At 37.3% G+C, this 23,104-nt stretch overlaps 1 protein-coding gene across 1 annotated transcript in view; it reads right to left on the reverse strand.

The window, feature by feature from the left end:
* Eya4 (EYA transcriptional coactivator and phosphatase 4) overlaps positions 1–23,104 on the reverse strand; it is a gene marked incomplete in the record, with an annotated part of 282,930 nt that overhangs the window by 119,220 nt on the left and 140,606 nt on the right. Inside the window, 1 exon segment of the mRNA XM_008822102.3 lies at positions 19,994–20,043. Coding sequence (XP_008820324.2) covers positions 19,994–20,043 — 50 coding nt within the window.

Consider the following 23,104-nt stretch of genomic DNA (forward strand, 5'->3'; position numbering starts at 1 on the left):
AGAGGCCCCAACCTTAGCAGAAGAGCTCTTGGCAGCTGATAGCTGTTGGGACAGAGAGAGTGAGTTTTCTTTAAGGGTATGGCACTGAGTAGGTTGACCAGATTCTAGGAGATAGATGCATATTAAAGGATATTGAGGACACAGATTAAACTAGATAGGACTTAAGAAATGGTAGAGGACATGAAATTGGGTAGTTGAGTAGTAAGGGGGATGCAGGCAGGGGAAAGGGTCTGAATATGATAAAAATACATTGTATGAAAGTCTCAAAAATTCAGTAAATTGTTTTTAATTTTAATTTATTTTTTATTTTATGCATACGTGTGCTTTGCCTGCATGAATGAAAGCACACCACATGCATGCAGTTGCCACAGAGGTTAAAAGAGGGAGTCAGATTCCCCTCAGGGTGAAGTTACCGATGGTTGTTAGCTGCCATGTGGGTACTGGGAGGCAAGCCCAGATCCACTGCAAGAGCAGCAAGTGCTCTTAACTGCTAAGTCATCTCTCCAGCCCCTCAATAAAAATTAATTTATAAAAAGAGAGGAAAATGTTTTGTGAAGGAGCACAGTGACAGGGACAGACAGAGCTCTCCAGTAAGGACTGGCTAGATGCTATGACTGCTGAACTTCTGCAGCTGGAGTTCTCTGATTTGCCATCATCCTAACATCAGCATGTATTAGTTCCTTTTCTGTTGCTGTGATAAAACACTGACCAAAACCTACTTGGGAAGGAAAGGGTTTATTTGGCTTACAGCACAGTCATCAACAAGGGAAGCAAGGCAGGAACTCCGGGCAGGAACCTGGAGCACAGACCATGAAGAATAGCTGCTTACTGACTTGCTCCTCTGGCCTGTGCTTAGCCTGCTTTCTTATACAATACAGGATCACCTGCCCAGGAGTGGCACTGTTTACAGTGGTCTGGACCTTCCCGTATCACTCAACAATCAAGAAAATGCCCCACAGACATAGCCAAAGGCCAAACCAATGAAGAAAATTCCTCAGTTGAGGTTCCCTCTAATCAGGTGCACAACTAAAGCTATCCAGAACATAGCATAAGAAAAGACAACACATAAAACCATAAACCAGCAGTGCATTCCTGTAATCCCAGCACTCAGAAGGTAGAGGCAGGAGGTCATAAATTCATGGTCATCCTCAGCCAAACAGTGAGTTTGAGGCCAGCCTGGGACACACGAGACCCTTTCTCAAAACAAGAACAAGAGAAACAACAACAAAAGAAAGAACATATTTTGTATTTTCTTCTAATCGTCCCTTATAAGCAACACTCACAGGAGTGAAAAGAAAATGAATGAACAGAGAAATCTGATCAAAGGCAAATCTTTAAATTCATGGGCCATTTTTTTTTTCAAAAATATACGATCGGAAAGAATTTCTTCCAGTTCAGAAGCATCACATGGGGAATAGCTTCTTTTCTTTTATAAAATATGTTCTTATTAAAGCAAAGGGCAAATATATGACTGAGATATTCATATTTAAATTAATAATTTTAAGGAGATACATACAACCATGAAAAAGAAACATTGCTTGATATCAAGGAGAATTCTTGAAGCTAAATACAATATTCTTTCATGAACTCTTTCTATGTGTTTGTACATGTGTACATATGTGAGGAGGCCAGAGGTCCACGTTGGGTGTTTTCCTCCATTGCTCTCCACATTTTTTAAAAATGTTTTTGGGACAAGATCTCTTACTGAACCTGGAACTCACTGTTTGAGCTCAAATGATTGGCCATTGAGTCCTCAGGACCAGCCTGTTTGGATCCCTCCCTCTGAACTACGCAGTGAGAGGCTGTCCAGAGTTGAGTCCTAGGTCAAGAGTTAATGCTGGAGCAGTTGGGATGCCTTTCTGCACTGCCTGCAGGGCCATGGCCCTCACTTGATCCATATCACTTCTCAGTTAAAGAAGGTGTCATATAATTAGCAATTCCTTAATCTGTACTTTAATTGTTACTGAGCTTGTCCCCTGTCATCCTCTAGCTTGTTTCTCTCTAAGTATGAGATTTAATTACATTCTCAAATAGATTAAATCTGTTAATCTCTTGGGTTTGCATTCTATTTGTTTTGACTCATCTAATGTGACCCTAATCACTTTCTGAACTAACACATAAAGATCATGCTCGGTGATAACTTACGCTTTGTATACCAAGTGTAAATATAGGGAAATGTCTCCTACTAGCTAACTCCACAATGATTCTCAATTCCCCAGAAGTGAAAAAAAATATTCCCAAAATTTATTTGCTCAGGGAAAACTTAACCTATTTAAATACATATTTCAACATTTGTGATCAAAATGAAGTAAGTTGCATTTAAGCTTCCTGACACTTAGTTAATGCTTGTCTTGGAATTGTGTGTGTGTGTGTGTGTGTGTGTGTGTAATACTGGGTTATTTTATAAATGTTACATTTTTAGAAACCTGACAAAGAATTAAAAAGGAAAGTGATATATTTAGAAAGCCATTTAATAATTCATGAGAATAACTAATGAGATGAGACCGTAGTAAGAGTCCACCACTCAACTTCACAGTGGCATCAAAGTTCTACCTAGTGAGGTATTCTGGAGCAAGAAGGAGGGAAAGCAAGACAGAGGGAGAGAGATGTATCTGTGTTTATATGTGTGCATGCATGTAGGTGTCCATTCATATGGAAGTCAGAGGTTGATATCAGGCACATTCCTAGATCACTCTTCATCTTAGATTTTGGGACAGGGTCCCTCACGTAATTTGGTGCTTACTGGTTCAGCTAGACTTCCTGGACAGCATGCTTAGGGAGCTAAGTATTCCTACCTCTCCATGTGCCACCACACTCTGCTTTTTACATGGATTCTAGGGAATCGAACTTTGGTCCTCATGCTCTTGCAACAAGCACTTTACCACTAAGCCCTTTCCCCAGTCCTGAAAAGATTTCAAGACAGGCATCCTTGTGCCATGGTACATTCGGTGGTAGCTGTACATTTCAGGAAACCATTCTGTGATGGTATAGTGAAACTGTAAGTGCCTTAAGGACTTTATATAAAAATTTAAAAAAACAAACCAAAACCTTTGACTGAAATTACTTTAATGTTTTTTGGAAGAAAGGGTAAAGTCTTCTTGTAGTCACTGAGGAAGCGCTTCACAACAGGGTGATGGACAACTTCCCATCTCTTTTCTCTTTCCCTTTGGTTCACTATGGTTACTTATTAAAGGACAGAAATAGAAATAGTCTAAAGGCACAACTGCTGTCTGTCAACTTTCTTCTGTGTTTGCTAAGGATTTTCATTTCTGGCACTATTGAGATGAATTAAGGAAAAGACCTCGAGTCTTAAGAAAGCTGGTTTAAGCCACATTTTAAATGGTCCATTCATAATTCCCCAAAGTCAATTACATAACCCTGGAAGAAAATAACTACTTTTGCTTAAAAAGTTACTATGTGTCAAACAGTAAATATATTTACTTTAGTCTTTATGAAAATAGAAGAGGAAGGTTCCAGATTTCTAAGGCAAAAGATGAAACTTTTAAAAGAGGATGTGAAATTCAAATGGTTGTAAGTAGGGGAATGACATCTGACATCTTCTTTTGCTAAGATCTATGTTGCGGTTAAACAATAGTTATCTAAGAAGGACAAAACTTAAACTGCATCCCTTAGCCCACTTTCAAAGACTATTTACCTAACAAACAATTTCAAACCTTTTCTCTCTATTTCTATAAAAAGAATTGATGATTTTATATATATATATATATATATAAATCCAGTAAGAAAAATTCTACTGTAAAACATAAAAGGGGTGATGCTAACTGAGGTTGGTTTAAATATAAACCAGAATACATAACATCTATGTATCTAAAATGTAATATTGTTAAATGAGAATTGAGAATACTTGTATACTGTATTCCTGTCTTTGAGTATAAATAATATTCAAAATGTCCAAGGCATAATATTGACTATTTTTATGGGTTCTGCCAAACTAAAATCCTCATATTAGCACAAAATGTTTCACATTTTGGGTTTGAATGTGGTTTTCTAATTTGTAAATGGATCAGTTAATTCTTTAGTAATAATGTACTGATAACGTACAATGAGAAAATTACTATTACAAATGATCTATCAACAGCATGTTTTATGTATAAAATACATTAGGTGTCTTTCATTCTTACATGGAAATTTTTGTACTTTTAAAAGAGTATATGAACTAATGGATTTCATTGTGACACTTTCATAAACATGTACATTTTACGTTGTTCATGTTCCAGGCCTTCCCATCTCACCACCATTCCATGGGTTCCCTTCTTGCCCGCCAAATAGTTCATTTTTTCTTTCATTTCACATATATATTTTCTTATGTATTTTCATATTCTTTAACTATATGCATTGGTAAATATAGATTTTGCAAACAAGAGGAAATATGTGATATTTTTTCCCCATTCTCCTCTCTTATTTTCCTCTCCCCTTCTTTTAGACATCTTTCTCCCTCACGTAGGCCCCCCCAGCATAGTTCATGTGACATAAATGTATGTATGTATTTTTAAAGTTTGGATTCCACACAAGACTGGAAACATGAAACTCTTTCTAATTAGATTATGCACGAGCAAGGTAAAACTTAGAGGTTAATTATATAGATCACTGATCTTCTGATGTGCACATTCAGAAACATAATGGCCAATGTAGTGAATGAGGCAAACACTATAAATATTATGCATTTTGGAAACCCAGTTCTGATCTTCAAATCTCTGTTTAATTGTTCCCCATGGCTTCCTATCAAGTAAATACCTCTTCTTGCATTTTCTCTGGTTCAATTTTATTAAAACTGGGGCAGAATTTTACATGCTGGCATTAAAGAATTATCTTCCAAGAAAATTTTTTAAAGAAAATATTCCATATTTATAAATGTACATGTGTAACAATACTAATCAAAGAAGAGGACAGAAATTGAGAGGGCATGGGACAACCTGGGGAGAGCTGGGGAAAACTGCAAAGGATGGAAACAATGCATAGACAATACTTGTACATGAAATTCTCAAAAATAAAAAAAATAATTTAAAAACCTACTCTAAAATTACACAAGTACACTGTCAAGTTTATCCATGTAATACAAAGGAGAAAAACTGCTATCCACATTTTTAGAAGTTAGGAAACTACTTTTAAAGACAGAGAAACACGAAAGTACTGACATTTGATGGGAACTTTGTTTCATGTCAGAGCATGAATTCCTGTCAGAATCCAAAGCTATAGAGCTACTTACACTCTTATTTTCAGCAGCTGTAGTCAAAATTGACAGCATTCTTCTGTGAATCATTAGAAAATATTTTCACTGAAAACATATTCTTGATTTAAAACATAAGTGACCTCACCACTTGTTTTTTCCCTCAGCAGCTTGTGTCAACCTGACTTTAACTATCTAACTTTCTCCCCTGTTCTATACCACCCATCAACATCTTGATCTTGTGAACTAACCAGATAATGACTAATGTTGAGTATTAATCTCTCAGAGTGATTCTCATCTTGAAAAGGGAATAAAATACATCAAATTACTAGTTCAACAAAGTGATTTCTTTCAGCTTGCCACTGCTCCATTAGGAAAAAAATCATACTTGTTTCAAAAGTAGTTTATAATCACAAAAAAGTTGTCACAAAGAAATGGTTGGGTTGACAAAAAAGTAAAAGCTGAGAGTGTATAAATTGTCTCCAAAGAGTTCATCGGAAGAGCAGGCTGATTCTTCTCTGAGGCTAGTCTGATTTGAGTACTACTTGTAATGAGCAAACCTGAGCTGATCAAGCACTAGGTTAAATAAAAGATGGAGATTGAAAGACTGCCAACATTTGGAAAGCCATGTAAAGGGGAGCCACAGGTTGAGTAACCACAGATCGATGCTATACCTTAACTCACATAATTCACTCTCAGCTATAAACTTTATGGATCATAACAAAGCCCACCTCCTGCAGCACGGACCACTTGCTCAAAGTTTCTGTTCCATGTGTATAATTTACCAGTGCAAAATTTTACCAACTACAATTTTAAGTCGTAAATTGGCTATTTTTTTTTCCCAAGGGGGCTAAGTGTACTTTTTAGAAACTGACCTTCCCCATTCTACAGCATGACCAAGTTACCAAAGAAAAGGCCAACAATTTCAGCTAGATTCTCCACTGTATTCATTTTGAGTCAAACATCCTGAAGTTCGTAATCAACTTTCCATAGCATGCATGAAAAGGGAAAGATTTTAGAAGGGGACTTTGAAATAAGAAACATATGTCAGACTGAAAGGTTCTAAGTGTTATTACTGACAAAATAAACAGAAAAGTCAACTGGGTCAAAGCAACTTAAAAATAATGATTATAAAAAGGAACAGCTGAAAAGCATCAGACACCCTGAGTAAGAGAAATTGAGACGATCATCATACTCAGTAAGCAAAGTTCAACCAACTGATAACAACTTCAATTTGGTTGTGACAATTCAATCTAATAAAAATCTACTCCATAAAATTTCATCTCCCATAAGAGAGGAGGTAATATTACTTAGAGAAAGTAAGAAAGTAATAAAAATATTTCTGGTAAATTGGGTCAATAACCCCTACCATACACATACAATCAATTCCTATTTCCTGGTTCTAAAGGCATTTTGGGTCCTCTCAGGACCCGCAACTGTGGAAAGCAAGCAGTACTTTTTCTTTGTATCTGATTCTGAATCTGAGTGATTTCTTGTTTCATCCTATCTTTATTCTAATTTAACTTCTCTGTTTAGCACAAAGCATTAACTTGCCATAATGCTTAATCTTTATGATCAATTTTACTGGACTTTAGAAACACATAAGAGACATGCCTCTGGGGTGTATCCATGAGGCTGTTTCTAGAAAAAGTTTAACTAAAGTGGGAAAACCCACCTTGAAGGTTGGTGGAACCATCCCATAGGATGGGGTCCTGGATTGAAATCAAAAGGAGAAGAGAGTCAAGCACCAGCATTCATCTCTCTCTTTTGCTGACTATGGGTACAGTGTGACCAGGCACAATATCCTCAGGCCAGCAGGCCTTCCCTGCCATGCTGGACTGTATTATCAACCATGAGCCCCAAGAAATCCTTCCTCCTTAAGTTACTTTTTGTTGGATATTTGGTCTTAACTATCAGAAAAGTTAATACAGTTCTACTAAGTTGCTTAATTAAATGTACTGTCTAATATATGACCATAGAGGAAAAGCCAGGAAATGGTTGCAATGTGAGATGTGTGGGGATATATTTTATAAACAAGAAGTCAGTCTGGAGCCAGGAGATGGCTCACTATGTAAAGTGCTTGCTGCTCAAGCATGAGGATGTGCTTTTTCATCTCTATCAGCCACAAAAAGAAAACTGGACATGAAAGCACACACCTGTAACCTCAGGACAGGAAGGCAGAGACAGGTGCACCCCAAGGGCTTGCTATCCAGGTGGTCTAGCCAAAACAGCAAACTTTGGGTTCAGTGAGAAATCATGTCTCAAAAAATAAGGTGGAAAAATGATTTAGGAAGCCGTTCAGAATGCCAAACTCTAGGTTCCAAACTCTGGCCTCTGTTAGTGCATACATGCATATACTAAACACACACACACACACACACACACACACACACACACACACCTAGATTTTATGTCTTCAAACCAACTCTTAAACAGCAGGACTTGTCTTTGTTTAGTCTACTGACAAATAATAAATCAAAAAGAGGATGTCAACTGTTTTAAAAGCCATTTCCAATATTCCTTAAAGATCATTAATATCCACTGCATGAATAAAATAAAACCTTTAAAAAAATAACAAGTAGTTATGGGGCTGGAGAGATGGCTCAGTGGTTAAGGGTACCGACTGCTATTGCAGAGGACCTGGGTTCATTTCCCAGCACCCACATGGTGGCTATGAACTGCCCTTAACTCCAGTTCCAGGGGAATCCGAAGCCCTCTTCTGGCCTCCGGGGCATTGCACAACATGGGGGCACTCACATACATGCAGGCCATATACTCATACACATAAAATAAAAATAATTAATAAAATATTTTAAAAAATAAGTAGTTAGATAAGTATTTTGGAAAAAGTTCTGAAGCTTCCTATTATTTTTCTCCTAAGGTCAGGAAAAGATGTTGCATTTAGGCCTGGAACTTAACTGATTCTGTCTAAGCAGCACCCACAGTCAAATGCTGTTATTGCAACACTGACCTTGAGAAGTTTTTCTAAGATATTGATGAAGTCTGTTTGCTGCCATAGTCATGAGGAGTCCTTGTAGCAGTGTCAGGTGTCTGAAAGAGCCATGACTCAGAGTTACCTGTCAGAGACCTTTCACAGCAAGAGAGTGGATGACTCATCCTGGGGCGTCCAAAGATGCCTTCACTCACTAAATTGTCTAAGCCTGTTTCCTGAAACTGTTTTTAATCCATAGTTCCTCTTCTGACGAAAATCAGGTACACGGGTAGCTACAGAGTATTTGAAAACTGTCAGAAAGTTTAGGGTCCACACAATGCCCATCGTGCTCTCAAGATCTGGATGCAGGCAGTAACAGTTCTAGAATTTATTAGTCAGTATAGCGAGTTGACCCTCCCAAATCATCCTTGAAGAAGTCATATTACATGAATTTACACCTACACACACGCGCGCACGCACACACACTGTCTCTCTATCTCATTTCCTGTATACTGTGATTTTAATCCTTGCTTCTTCCTAACAATCAATAAATAATGAGAAAGCCTAGGATTACAACTACTCTGGAGAGCATATCTGGAACATAATGGTATGAGAACATAGAAACCAGTGTCTGAGCTGCAGTAGTCTAGTTCTGTCTCCCATTTGATGTCAGAGGTGATGCTCCTGTTTCGAGGTAGCCCAACAGCTGCCATATTGTGGGTTTGGGTCATCTGTCTTGGAATTATGTCAAACCACATTAATCATTTCATCCAAGGCACCAGCATGACATCAAACACTCCCTGTAGCTGGGATTTTGGATCTTCCATTTGAAGCTAGGTATGTTCTGGAAAAGATGGTATCACTTTTGAGATATATAGAATTTCTACAATTTAAATTATATGAGCAATGCAGTGGAGGAGCCCCTGAGCAAAGTCAGGCCTAAGAACACAGCATGGCTATTTCTCAAATGATCCTTTGCTTTAAGGAGTATTTCACATATGTTACTTTTAAGATAAAAGTGCAATGCCCTGTTAAAGAGGGTTGAAGAAAGGAGAGAGTGGAAAGGGATGGAAGAAAAGAGACTGGTCCATCATTCTATTTTTCTCTAGGAACGTTTGCTAAGGCCATGAAGATTTTAATTAAGGCAATGCCCAAATTATATTACGCACAATAGGTTTCGTTAAAAGTGAAGGTTATCTCACCAAAGGAACATGGAGAAGCAAATACAAATTAGGCGAGTAAATTAGCATATGCTGGGATATAAACTGACACTACTTCTACAGAAAACTTAGAGGTCATTTTCCTATTTGATCTTCTTTACATGACTTTGAGGCTTCAAAAGTTCTTATGTGGCTTAGTGATATACTCCGGAGAGAATTGTGTGGGGAAATCCAGGAAGGTTCTCTCTGCCCCCTCAAATTTAAAAACCATCTGCTTAGTCTGTCATTTTTATAATGGCAATTGATGGAATTCCTACTATGTGCCAGTTGCTGTTCTAGGATCTTGAATTGGATTGACTGAAAACTCAAAACCAAGCCAAAATGAAACATAAAACACCCAAATGATCCAGACATCTGCGTTGTTCCTGTTAGTATGTAAAAAGAATTTTTCTACCAACACTGAAGTGCTCACAACCTTTGAAGAGTGATCATTAGTATACACTCAGATTTTGTGTGTTGTTCAAGCATGTTGTTAAAGTTTAGTTATAACAAGCTCATCGTACACAGAAAAATAAATTTAAACATTATGGTACTAAATACAATGTAATTTTTTTAGTGAACTAGAGTGACCAACACCTGCTGGAATCATTATACCGAACTAAGTAAAGCCCATGTGTCCTCAGGGACATCCAAGGCATACTGCTTCGAGTTTGAATGCTGAAATATCTCACAACTAAGCATTCTGCAGACTTACACTTGTATTTCACTGTTTTTCTGTTTCCTCTTTGCTCTGAGGCTGTCCCTTGTCAATATTATCTTTAAATCTGCTTGTGGTAAGAGTATTTAAGTTCCTGTATTTCTCTCCACGATTTTGTTGTATTCCCTCATTTAGCATTTAGATTTCCAGGTACATCTGAAGGAGCACTCAAAGAAAACTAGGCTACCTAGCTGTGTCATCAGGCTTTTGTCTTTGTCCGGGGTTCTCAACTATGTGTGGGTGAGGTGAGTTAGATAACTGAGTTTACCAAGTTTGTGGCACTTTGGAAATAAATTAACATTTAAATGAAGTATTTAAGACTAGACTTTTCCTGAAGATGTAGATTAGAAAGCCTATGATATACATGTTCAACCATTGTCAGGTTGAATATCTTTTCATTAGAAATCTACATCTTTAAGAAAAGTCTAGTTTAATTCTAGTTACAAGAATTTTAAGACTATAAAGACAGTTATTTGGCACAATAAGCATGCCCAAAAGACATCAAGTATCAGGTGATAGAAATTCATAAACACATGAACACAGACTCCATTCATCCACAGGCTTATTGAAAAGTCAATGAAAACCTTCCAGGTTGCTAAGACAACTGGAATGTGATGATTACATGTGAAATAATGGGCAGAATCTCCATATCTTCCAAAATCAAATTTTTGGAATTACTACTAAACTCTCAGCTAAATTATTCAGAAACTTTAAGAGATTTATTATTCAAAAGGCTTAGTCCTTAGAGCTCTGTTGGAAGAGGAGCTTGAAGTCTTCCAATCAGAAGAAAGATGTGTGTGGTGTGGCAGAGAGCTGATCTATCTGGGGAACAACCCCACTTTGTTGTAATTAATAGATGTAGTACCTGTCAGAAGGTATTACCACTTAGTCTAGAAAAAAAACTTCTCTGCAACTCATTTATTAAATTCTAAGCAAACAGTTTCAAAATTGAGAAAAGATAAGAAATAGCTCTTCCTATAGTACTATTATTTGCAGTTTTAAATGCTGGGTTCATTCCATGCCAGGCACACCTTGCTTCCTGCTATTTTCAGAACAACATACCAGGCAGGTTTCTACTGACAGGCCTGTGCTCTGGCCAACTCTGTAGAGATGGACTTCCTCTAGCCCTCTGTTTCCCCCATGCCCTCGTTACCTTTAAGTTTCATTTAGGCACCAACCCATTTAAAACAGTCTTTTCCCCCTTCATACATCCAATTCTTTTCTTACTGCCTGTGTATTTCATTGTCACTCTCCGTTGTCACCTATACTCTCTATAAAACATTGATCTAAGCACTCAGATACCCAATAAATAATATCATTAGGACATGAATACATATTCCTGTAATTGAGCAGCTGGAAGGAAAACCATCAAATCCTTTTTGTTCCTTCCCAGCTACTGACCCAATTTGAGCCATGAATCATCCATGTTTCTACTTTTGAATCTAGAACTTCTATGCTAAAGATGCCCCAAGTTCACAGTGATCACAAGATTGTATGACTCTTGGGCTGGAGAGATGGTTCAGAGTTTTATAGTGCCTTCTGCTCTTCCACAGGACCAGAGTTCAGTTCCCAGCACCCACGGCAGGCAGCCCACAACTGCCTGTACCTCCAGCTCCAGGAGAACTAACTCACTTTTCATGTCTGCACATGGGCAAATACACACAAAGACAGGCACACATGCAAACAAATAAAAAATAAATCTTTTTAAAAAAGAATTTGTAAGTCTCATTGCCTTCTGGATAGATCAACAATCAGTCCAGTTTATGCTCAGAGATACTGGCCACCCCATCCAAGTCAGTTATTCCTATGATAAGAAGTAGAGTCTTTTCCTAGCTCCTTAGATCTTTTTGGATAAAAATTCCTAGAGAGGGAGCTGGGAGAACAACTTGATGATAGTGCAGGAGGCCCCAGATTTGATTCCTAGCACCTAAATAAATAAGTAAATAAGGAAGTAGACAAATGCTACTTTGCTTCATACATTACTCTGACCAAATTAATTCAAAGTAACTGAAGTCTCTGGAAATACTGTTGCATAAGATCTCTGAGGTACTCAGTTTACTGCAGGAAAGAGGCTGACCAGGAACATAGTCATTCTCTGCAATTAATCACTAATACATATGGGAAAGTTAGGCATTTTCTCATTGCTAGAGAACAATGCAAGTTGTCAGGAAGGGCGGCCAGAGCTCTCCTGCCACCGTGCCTATTTCAGGAAAATCAGGTATTTCATGCTTTATATGTATGTAATTTATTCTTAAAACAAAGGAAATGAATATTCAGTGTAGAAAATTTGGAAAATGTGTTTAAACCATGAAAAAATAGTGCATAATGCCATCCACAAATAAGCACAATTGGGCTGGAGAGATGTCTCAGCAGTTAAGAGTACTGGCTGTCTTTGCACAGGACCTAGATTCAGTTCCTGGCATCCACATGGTGGCTAACAACCATTTTAACTCTAGTTTCAAGGATCAGATGCCGTGCCCTCCCCCCGCATTGGCCTCTATGGGCACTGCATGTATGTAGTGCACTTATATACATGCAGGCGAAACATTCATACACATAACATTTTTTAAAATAAGCACAATTGGCTAAACGTCTCTCTAGCTTCTTTAGCAAGTCTCATAGATGATTTCCTGGCCTCTGTGCATCTGGGCCACAGCTGATCTGTCACCACAAGCATAATTTTATCATGTTATTACCTGATCAGAAACCCAATGATTAGACGAAGGCTTGCCACAATTTCATATTTAGGCTCCAGGGTGCAGAGTGCTGTCTCCATTTGTGTCAAATACCAGGAGTCTCTGAGCTTATTAGAAAAATAAAATATTCTAAACCTAGATAACAATTCTGATGAAATTACCTCAGAAAGGTAAATAATTGAAACCACAGTATAAAGTGTATTAATCAGACAATCTAGGAACTAGATTAATCACAGGAAATAGAGAGAACAATTTAAATTCAGACTTTTTTGAAAGCAGGAGAGTGGTTCATTGCACAATAACTAGACAGATTAGGTGAGCTCAGGAAGGCCAAAAATTGGTAGAAAGATTTACAAAAAGAAATGAATGGAACACATAGCTACAGCATTCGCCTTTGGCTGCCATATCACTTAAAGCTACACCTTTAATTATCTCTACATTGGATAGCTCAAGTTTATAAATGTTTGATCTGTGAAATAATTCTGCATCCCATGAAATGAATGATAACCATGGAGTTGTATCCAAGGGGAAGAGGCTACACTTTCAGTTTCTTTATTATAAGCTGGATGATGTACCATGAAGGAGGTTTGATAAACAGGAGGGTTGTACATTATGGGAAGGGAAGGGATAGTGAGTAGAGTGTACATGGTGAGTTATGAGCTTCAGAATCCTTTTCTCATTCACACGCACCCAGACACAGATCCTCAAAGTTCCATTTCTGTTTTTTGATGCTACCTTTCTGATAGTATTCCATTTCATAGAGATTGGAACAGATAAAGAAAGAGAGGTTCTACTGTCTGAGATGCTGAACAGTAAAAGTGCATAAAATCCAGAACATTTTACTCCTGTTACTCCTTTTGTGGGACCTGCATCTGGACAGTGAGGGGCACTGAGGCAGCTGAGAGATGGACAAGGGATGAGCAGGATGGCACCCATGGGCCTTTCCCTTCTGATTCACTCAGCCCTTTCTTCTCAAAATTTATATGCTTTCTTAAAAAATCAAAACATAAAATAACCAGCCAAGCCTAAACTCCCCCATTCCACCTTAGCTGGCTCATATTGGCAGTTGTAACCAAGGAGCATTAATGATCTAAAGCAAACCAGAATCCAAGCCAGCTACAACCTATGCTAATTTACCTCATTTCCAACCTCATCTACAACTTCATCACAAGAATCAAGAGGAACTCTTCATCTGTATAAAACATACTTTTCCATCCCAGTTTCTGCAGAGCATGCTGGATGTTGTGAGGTATGCCTAGAGCCCAGGTTAGAGATTATACATGTAAATATAAGGAAAGAAAGGAAAGTCAAAACTCAGGAATAACCCAGGGATCCAAAGACCATGAAGCAATGATGTGTGTGAATGAAGAGGAATTAAAAATAAGGTCAAAGCTGCTGTCTATCCCTCTCCTTTCATGGTTTAGGAATCAGTTTTATTCAGTGCAAATGAATTAACTATCAACCACTCTGTAAGAAACAAAGTGTTAAGAGTCACCAACCTGTTTAATTTTTGAAGATCAATTCTAGAGGGAGCGATATACAAAGAAATCAACAAATACACAGCTAACCTAACCTCTGCTGGCAAATGAAGATAAACTGTCAGAAGTTCCCAAGGAAATATAAGAAAGAATGGATGGTGACATATTTGATAAGACACTTTTAAAAATCTAAGTCTTGAAATTCTTTAAGTCTTCAATTACCACTGATATCTGAGATTTAATAGACACTTTTCTAAGTAATTAGCTCAGTATGCTCCCGTGACCAAAGGATGAAGATATGCTAACTATTGAATATACAGTGAACCACAAGGCAGAACACATCATTCGTCTTGTCTCCCAGCTCCAGCTGCAGCCACACCTGTAGGAATCTATCAACACAGTCCAGAAAGGTAAAATGAATGAGAAAACCTCCAGTGAATGCCAGCCAAAATGATGAAGAGCATGGGGAGGAATCCACATGAGGTCAGACTTTGAAATGAGACAAAACATTCTCCAGATTGGGAGCAAAAGGATTTAGCGATATTATGACTCAGGTTAACTAGTCACAAGAGAATTAAACCACCGTCTTAAAATCTTTATCCATTCATCAGTCATCGATCATTTCCAGAGGACGCCTACTTTATAACTTGAAAGAAGTGGCTTAAGTAGTGGCTTAACTTTGCATTGATTATTTCTCTGGATTCATTTCTGAAAGACACAGCACATTCTAATAATGTGACAGAGAAAAAGACATAGTTGTATAATTGCATGGGCTCTACAACTACATTGTATTACTAAGAGACTCTTAGGTCATTGGAACTACATCCTGAGACTTTCAAGTTTGAGGAAAGAGACCCTTCCAATAATGAATTTCAATACATCTTTAAGACAGAATACTGGGTGAGATGAACCCCTGATTGATTTGTCACAGTAAAATCCAATCCTATGCATGTTTTCATGAAGGCCCCTTGGCTTTGCCTGCTGTGAAAACAATATAGCATTTAAGTTTGGCAGGAAGTCACATCCAGATGAAGGTCTTTTGGAAGTACTGAAAAAGTTGTTTTACTAGCAAATAAATATGTAGAGCTTAACGTCTTAACTGCAACATTGTTAAGTCATAGCTCTTTACACACAATGAATTAATTACATTTTAAAATGTATAGGCCTAAACTTTGAATCAATAAACTTGTTGGGGCTCTCTTAAATACAACCTATTAAGCCAAAATGAATTTCAAAGCTTCCTCTTTCTTTCTCCTTATAGTTATAGTTGGTAAAGCCTAGGTCAAGAAGACAGAGATTCAATCAAGGCATTTGCTGAGTTCAGACAATCATTAAATTCTTAGCAAACTCTATTTCTTTAACTAATGAAGTAGGAAAAGAGTCAGCTCTCATTATTACCAACAAATATGTTTACTCACTATGAAAATCCTATTATCTTAGATCTTATACATCATAACATTAATATTATTCCTTGATCACCTTAGTGGACCCTTTTGGAGACCCCTGGGTTCTTCTGATAGTCCTGTGGCCTGGGTAAGACAAGTTGCAACAGCAGAGGAGCTGGTGTTATTCTTAGAGGTCATTTGACAGTGAGGTCTCACCAACATTTATATTTCCTTCATTCTTTAGTTAACAGAATAAGTGTCACACAAAATCGCCTGATCTTAATTGTATTTCTTTTCTATGTCGCTAATCTCTTCTTGGTGAAAATGTTGTGCTAGCCAGAGTCAGGCAAAGCGAGGCAAAGTGGAAGACCACCAAAAGAATCCTTCGAATATAACAGAGATTGCTACAAAACAGTGACACACTGAGCTATTTATAAAGAATGCAATTTAGAATGAGATAGATCACTTCCTTCCCTCTCATCAGAAATAAGAGAAATGAAAGTAGAAGAGATCTTTTTTAGGACATTCATAGAATTACCTGTTTTCAAAAAAGCCCATTTGTCTTGTTTTTCACATTAATAAGAACTAAGGATTTTTAAAGTGACTCAAATTGACAAATGGATTCACCATGACTATAGGAAAAGAACTTAAAAATAATGTTTTTGTTTGTGTTTTAAGATGATCTATCCAGTAGTGAAGTTAATTACTGGGTAATGTAAAACATGAGAAAAATATAAATTTTTTTTCGTCTACTTAGTTTATGGTTCTTATTAGTATTTAAGAAGAAAGTACAAGAGCAGTGTAAGCTGAACAGGGTTAAAGACACAGAAGAAAGCAAACAAAAGAAAAGCATTCAAGGAATGTCAATTTTTATAAGAAGGGCATATCCCTTTCCATATGACATTAAGGTTAATAGTTTGGGGAAACAGCAAATACTGTCACCATTGTCTGGCTTTTAGCAGACACACATAGTGCTGTTTCTAAGAAGACAGTTTTGTCGACTTGGATTGTGTGGGTTTATAAATGCTCTTTTTCCCAATCTACCAGTTACATCTGCAGCCCAAACATCTCTTTCCAAAGAGGAACAAGGCCTGGCAAAACAAATAATTTGCTGGTATACAATATCACTCCAAGAATGCTCCTGACAAAGTCTCCACACCCAATTTAATTACTTCCCTACTGTAAAAACACTTTCCATATGCATCTCTTCTAATCATTTCAAATCCAAAAACCAACAAACAATAAAGCTAGCTAAATAAATGAATGACATTTGCTTTAGCCTCTGAGTGGGACAGCATTTTGTCCGGCACTAGTTCCCAGCTCCCATTTTATTGATACAGTATTCCATTTGGAACTCAACTCTTTTAGGTTTGTTTAGAATACTATTACCAAACCCTGGAGTTTAAGTTTTAAATATCAACTAAAAAAAATCTTTCTGTCTCTGTGTCTGTGTTTATAACTATGGCTCTGTTTCTTTCTCTCTTGCTCTCAGAGATATACACAAACAGAAACACACACGCAGAAGAGATGAAAATTGATTGTATGTGTTAAAGAACTGTTTCTTAATGATATGAAAACAGAACCTCAGTAGACACATGTAATAAATGCCATTATAAGCATTCTTTGATTAACTATTTAGAAGTTATTATATCCTTTTGTGTAGAATATTCTTTAAGCACATTTGTGTGTGTGTGTGTGTGTGTGTGTGTGTGTGTGTATGTGTGTGTTCCATTACTATATAAACTGAGTGTCAGTTTAGGAAATCCCAGACCTAATAGCAGTGAATAGAGGGTTCAAGCAAATCTCTGACTTTACATTACTGATAATGACTAGACTGTGGAGATTGGCCATTGAAACAGCTATCAGGAGAGAGATCAGCCATGACCAAAGTTCTGGGATCCCTGAACCAACAAATGCCTCCAGGTTGTCCATTACTATATAAACTGAGTGTCAGTTTAGGAAATCCCAGACCTAATAGCAGTGAATAGAGGGTTCAAGCAAATCTCTGACTTTACATTACTGATAATGACTAGACTGTGGAGATTGGCCATTGAAACAGCTATCAGGAGAGAGATCAGCCATGACCAAAGTTCTGGGATCCCTGAACCAACAAATGCCTCCAGGTTGTTGCCAAGCCTTTCGATCATGGATTTTAATAAGTTTATTTTATTTATTTATGTATTTATTAATTTATATGTGCTTTGCCTGTATGTATGGAAGGGCACCTTGTATGTATGTGTACAATGCCTATGGATGCCAGAAGAGGGCATTGGATTCTCTGGAACTGGAGTTACAGGCAATTGTTAGCCACCGTGTGGGTGCTGGGAATCAAACTCAGGTCCTCTATTAAAACAGACAGTGCTCTTAAGCTTTGATCTATCTCTCTAGCCCCAAGTTTGTTTATTTTGTTTGTTTTTGGTTATGCAAAGCTTAGAGTTCTTAGAATGTGATTTGCCTGATGATTCACTTATACAGGAAATTTTGAGAATAACTAATCCATGCCAAACACTTGCTAATTCACAGGAACTACAAGCCATTGGCAATTTATGTAGATAATAGATTACTAAGGAGTAGATAAATATCTTAATAGCCATTTAAAAGTAGCCATTATTTTTCTTTAGAGAAAAATGATATATTTTCCACTTTATGCCTTTGCAATGTTGTGATCAAATTTAGGACATTAAGTATGCTATATAAGCCTTCTACTACTGAGCTACACACCCACCTTGAAATCATGTTTTAAAGGGTACACAAGCAGGGTTTTCTATCTAGAAAAGAATGACCTAATTCTGTGATTAAGTTTACTGAGCTTGGAACTTTTATTTCATCTGTCGCTCGTTAGTGCCCTCTGTGAACAGTGAATAGGTTTTGTAGCTTTCTGCCTACTTAAAGTGCAGTTAAGTATAATATATGTTAAAAAATTCCTGAGTGGAATCAGGTATGAAATATTTGACATGCAATATTATTAATAAGACAAAGTAAATTCTCTGTTGTTTTGACTAACCCCAAAATATGCTGCTTGCAAAAGTTATCTAATCACTTACATAACCCTCTCAAATTAAGTCATAGGTATGGTTGTCATAGAGATGAGCACAATGTTTAGAAAGTGCCCAGCAGGAACAGAGTTCTGGAGGACTTCTCTCTCTCGCTCCACACATTCTAGATTTCTCTGCTCTGTAGGTAGATATTTAATGGTTCATCAGTTTCTTAATACTTTAATAAGTTAAACATACTCAATACTAGTTTGACAACTAATTATTAAGAGCAAAGATCAAATACCAATAATCATGCATCATAGTTTATACCCATAAATGATCCAAAAAGACCATACACAATCATTTTAATATGCAGAAGAATCAATGATAAGAATATCATAATTCATTAAAAAAAGAGTTCCTTGGTAAATGAATGGCACATAACGTATATTTGCTCTTCATAACGAAAACATAGTGGTCAGTAACAGTTTAGTGAGATATGTAATGTTTTATTGTACTGTAAACATCACTACATCATCCTGTGCTGTAGCATACCAGAGCCCATTCATGATAAAGATGTTTTTTTAATGTAGCAGGGTGAGTCATATCATTTATGTGTTACGGTAATGTGTTTATTATTGTCATAGTATTTATAATACTTTTGTTATCCATTTAAAATCAAACCCTAGAGTTTGAAAAGAAAGCAGTGAGGGTGCATAGGCCTAGAACAAGTCTGTTGGGCACCTGGTCTGACCCTAAACACCTAAATGCTGTAAATTCCTAAACGAAATCACTTAGCTATTTAAATTCATTATCTCTTCCAGCTCCCCCAAACCAGAAATAGAATGTCAAGTTAATGTTAAGATTTTTATTTATTAATAGTCTCAGAATCTAGTAATGTTTGATTAGAATGAAAGAAAAATATCATGTTTTCAAAAACCAGGTTTGCCAGTTACTCAGTAACAGTTACAATTCCAGATATAAATACTTTATATGAAAGATTAAAATTAAAAATAAGGCTATCAAAATAACAATATCTGTGAAAATATTTCTTAAGTATTTCTAGAGAAATTTCAATTATTCTTTAAAATATGACTTCAATCATGCTCTTTTTAAAATTAATTTTGTGGCCAAGCATAGTGGTGCACACCTTTAATCTCAGCACTCAGGAGGCAAAGATCTTTGTAAGACATCTCCAAGGACAGCCTGGTCTACATAGGGAGTTCCAGACCAGCTTTGGTTTCAGAAAAGACCATAAAATTTTAATTTTGTGATTAATAATGCCCTTGCCAATATAAAACATATGTATATCTAAATCGTTTGAAAAAAATTTTAATGTTTCAAATCTTCATCATATCTGCTTAATAGTATAACACATTCCTACACCTTTTAATGAAGTCTTGAATTTTTTTATTACTGTACCTGGAATTCTGAGGTTCTGAAACATCGGATTCTGGGCACGTTTTTTTTACCTGTAAGAAAAGAGTACTAGTTATTCTCATATAAAAATACAGTTCCTCACTCAGGCTTATACACTCTTTAAATATAAAGTGGATGTAGATCTGCTTACCAAGATCTCTGTAAAATATCCCCCACATTTTATGACAATAGTGCACAGTACTAAACACCGTATTTCATTACTGTCTCAGGAATAGCTGCCAAATGGACTTCCCTGGGCTCCATTAGTATGTAAAATATTGAGCTGAAATAGCCAGGGATCAGCCAAATGAACCAGGAACAAAGAAACCAAAGAACTAAGTTTCCCACTTAGGAACTCGAAAACCACACTATTCGCAGCTCACTGGGAATGTTTTTCAGTGAAGATGGCTTCCGTCTTCCACTAAACTGATAAACGCCAGGATTTGGCTCAAAACATGGTGCTAGCTGAATTCTTCACATATTAATTTTTCATTTCCTCCATCTAATGAGTGCGTGCTTTACATATGTCTTAGCATACCAAGTTTGAGCATTGTTCATGGACTCCTCATACACACTATAGAGTCATTCACAAACTATTCCAACTTGAAGGTTTTTAACCCATCATAGGAAAGGAATGAGAACAGCTTTGGCTTCTAGGGAGCACCATCCATTTCTAGACAAAAGTATAAATCACACCTTCTAAAACAAGGTAAAGCACAAGTCCATTGTCGTTTATGTTTAACTTCAGTTGCAGATATCTACATCTGATGAGTGTGAGGCTGAAGGATGATTTTTTGAGACAGTGTCTCATGTAACCCAGGCTGGCCTTGCTTTCTCTGTGAAACTGAGGATGGCTCTGAACGGTTTATACTCCTGCCCAGCTGGCTTGATGCTGAGATTACAGGTGTGTGCCACCACACTCAGCTTGATTATTGTGGTGTTAAAGGCATATTTTATGAGTAGCTCATGTTCAGAATGTACAATATATATTTACAAGTCAGATATTGTGGATGAACTTATTGCAATGGCCTGTCTGTACAATCCATAAAATCTAATGGCTTTTAACTTCAAATATGTGCCTTGGAGACTTTTAAAAATCTGCTCAATATGAAACATGGCTATATTTAAGTCATGCACATTGCAAATTAAGTCCGGCCCCTTGAAAATAAAAGTTTCAAATTTTAAAGGTACCTTGCAGATCTCCAACTCAGATATAATTTTTTCCTTCTCTGACTCAGAAGAATATTTAAACACACACACACACACCTCCAATTTCAAAAGTCTATGTCTTTTGGTTTCATTTCTCAGCCTAGTCATTTTGTTATCTTGGAAATCAGTTATTTAATTAGTTTTATGCTTTGTTTTGCTTCCTGTGTGTAAAAATAAAACTGAATGGGGCTGGAGATATGGTTCAGTAGTTAAGAGCACTGGCTGCTCTTACAGAGGACACAGGTTCAATTCCCAGCACCATATGGCAGCTAATAACCATCCATAATTTCAGTTCCAGGGGATCTGAAGCCCTCTTCTGACCTCTCCGGACATTGCAGGACACTGGTACACTTACACACATGCAGACAATATAGTCATACACATAAAATAAAACTAATAAATAAAATATTAAAAAATAAAAAATAAAACTGACTGGCAGGGAAATTTTCATTCTGTCCTATTGGGTAATTACTTCTATGGTCTTGACATAGGTCTCAGCACAGGATGTAGGGGTGAAGAAACATTTTCAAGAAAAAAAAGAGTTAAGAAGAAAAAAGACAAGTGAGGGGAGAGAGGAGAAAGGAACACTTTCCTAAGGCTGTCTGTGTTACCCTGGGTTTGGAACTATCCACTGGAGCCCAGAGCACATGGGTTCACCAATGAGCACACAACTAAGACATAACTCTCCTTTTCACAAAATGTATCAGTAGCCAGCAGTTCAGAGGGGAGGGGTTGGACCCCATGAGCCCTTCCCACCCATGACTGATTGTTGAGAGGGCCAGTCTTCTACAGGCACAGACATTGCAGGCAGCCATAGCCACTGTGAATTCATGATTGAAAGGGCTGTGCGATGTCCAGAAGGTGGCATCCCCCAGCCTTTCTCCCTGTCTGAAGAAGGAGATTGACAGAGGCCGGATAGAGGCAAAAGAGTGAGAGTGAGAGATATCAGACTAGTATATGCATGTTTGAAATGATCAAGGAACAAATTTAGTGAATACAAATTATCTTTCTAAAGTAAAAGGAATGTTTTTCTTAAAATGTCAACACAAACTCATTACAAAGTCTGTAGTTACCTTATTGTCAAAGAAAAATCAGAGTAAACAGGACACCATAGTACAGATCTTCCATTGCATTGCTTTTTCCTGGAATTAGTAACCAGGACATGTAGAGAATTACCAGGTGAATATACAGAAATCACCGCAAAGCGAATGCCACTTTCCTTGAGACCATGACTTTGGACAGACTGAAGAAGCTCTGGAACACAACAGGGGAGATACACACTCCCAACCAAGAGTCAGATAACACAGGCTTTCTGAAACTTGAGCACAGATGTTTTTCCAGGTTCATTACACTAATGAGAGGAAGGAATGAGCTATTCTTTAGCTATTGCCAGTTGTGCATACAGGTAAATGGCTACTAAAGACTATATACTTTGTTCATGGTTGAATGAAGGAAGTATAATCTTTGGATATGAGCACTGTAGAGAAATTTAGCAAATGTATGGTGGGTCTTCAGGGGACAAACTAACTCAGTAAAAAGCAGATGGGAAAAGCAGCAAATGAACTGGCCTTTGAACTGAGTATTAGGGGCTGCAGACTACAATAACTCTGTCTGGACCACATTATGAAACCCTTATATTTGGGCAATGCAGACTGTTGGAGTTCTAAGGTACATTTGGAGTAAGAAGGGCCTAGAAGATAGGTGAAAAGGGGACAAAGAATGATGAAAGGCAAAAAAGATCCTCATGCAGTAACAGAGGGTCTAAGCTCCATGATACACAGATGCCATGGATGTGCACAGCACTACTCCCCCAGCATTGAGTAGATGCACTGAATGTTTGATCATTAATGAAATCACCCAGTTTAGCAAGGAGAGACAGTAAAGATCTGAACTAAGACAGAGCCA

This window comes from Nannospalax galili, unplaced genomic scaffold, assembly GCF_000622305.1.
Source record: "Nannospalax galili isolate Female #2095 unplaced genomic scaffold, S.galili_v1.0 scaffold186, whole genome shotgun sequence".
NCBI classification, from domain to species: Eukaryota; Metazoa; Chordata; class Mammalia; order Rodentia; family Spalacidae; genus Nannospalax; species Nannospalax galili.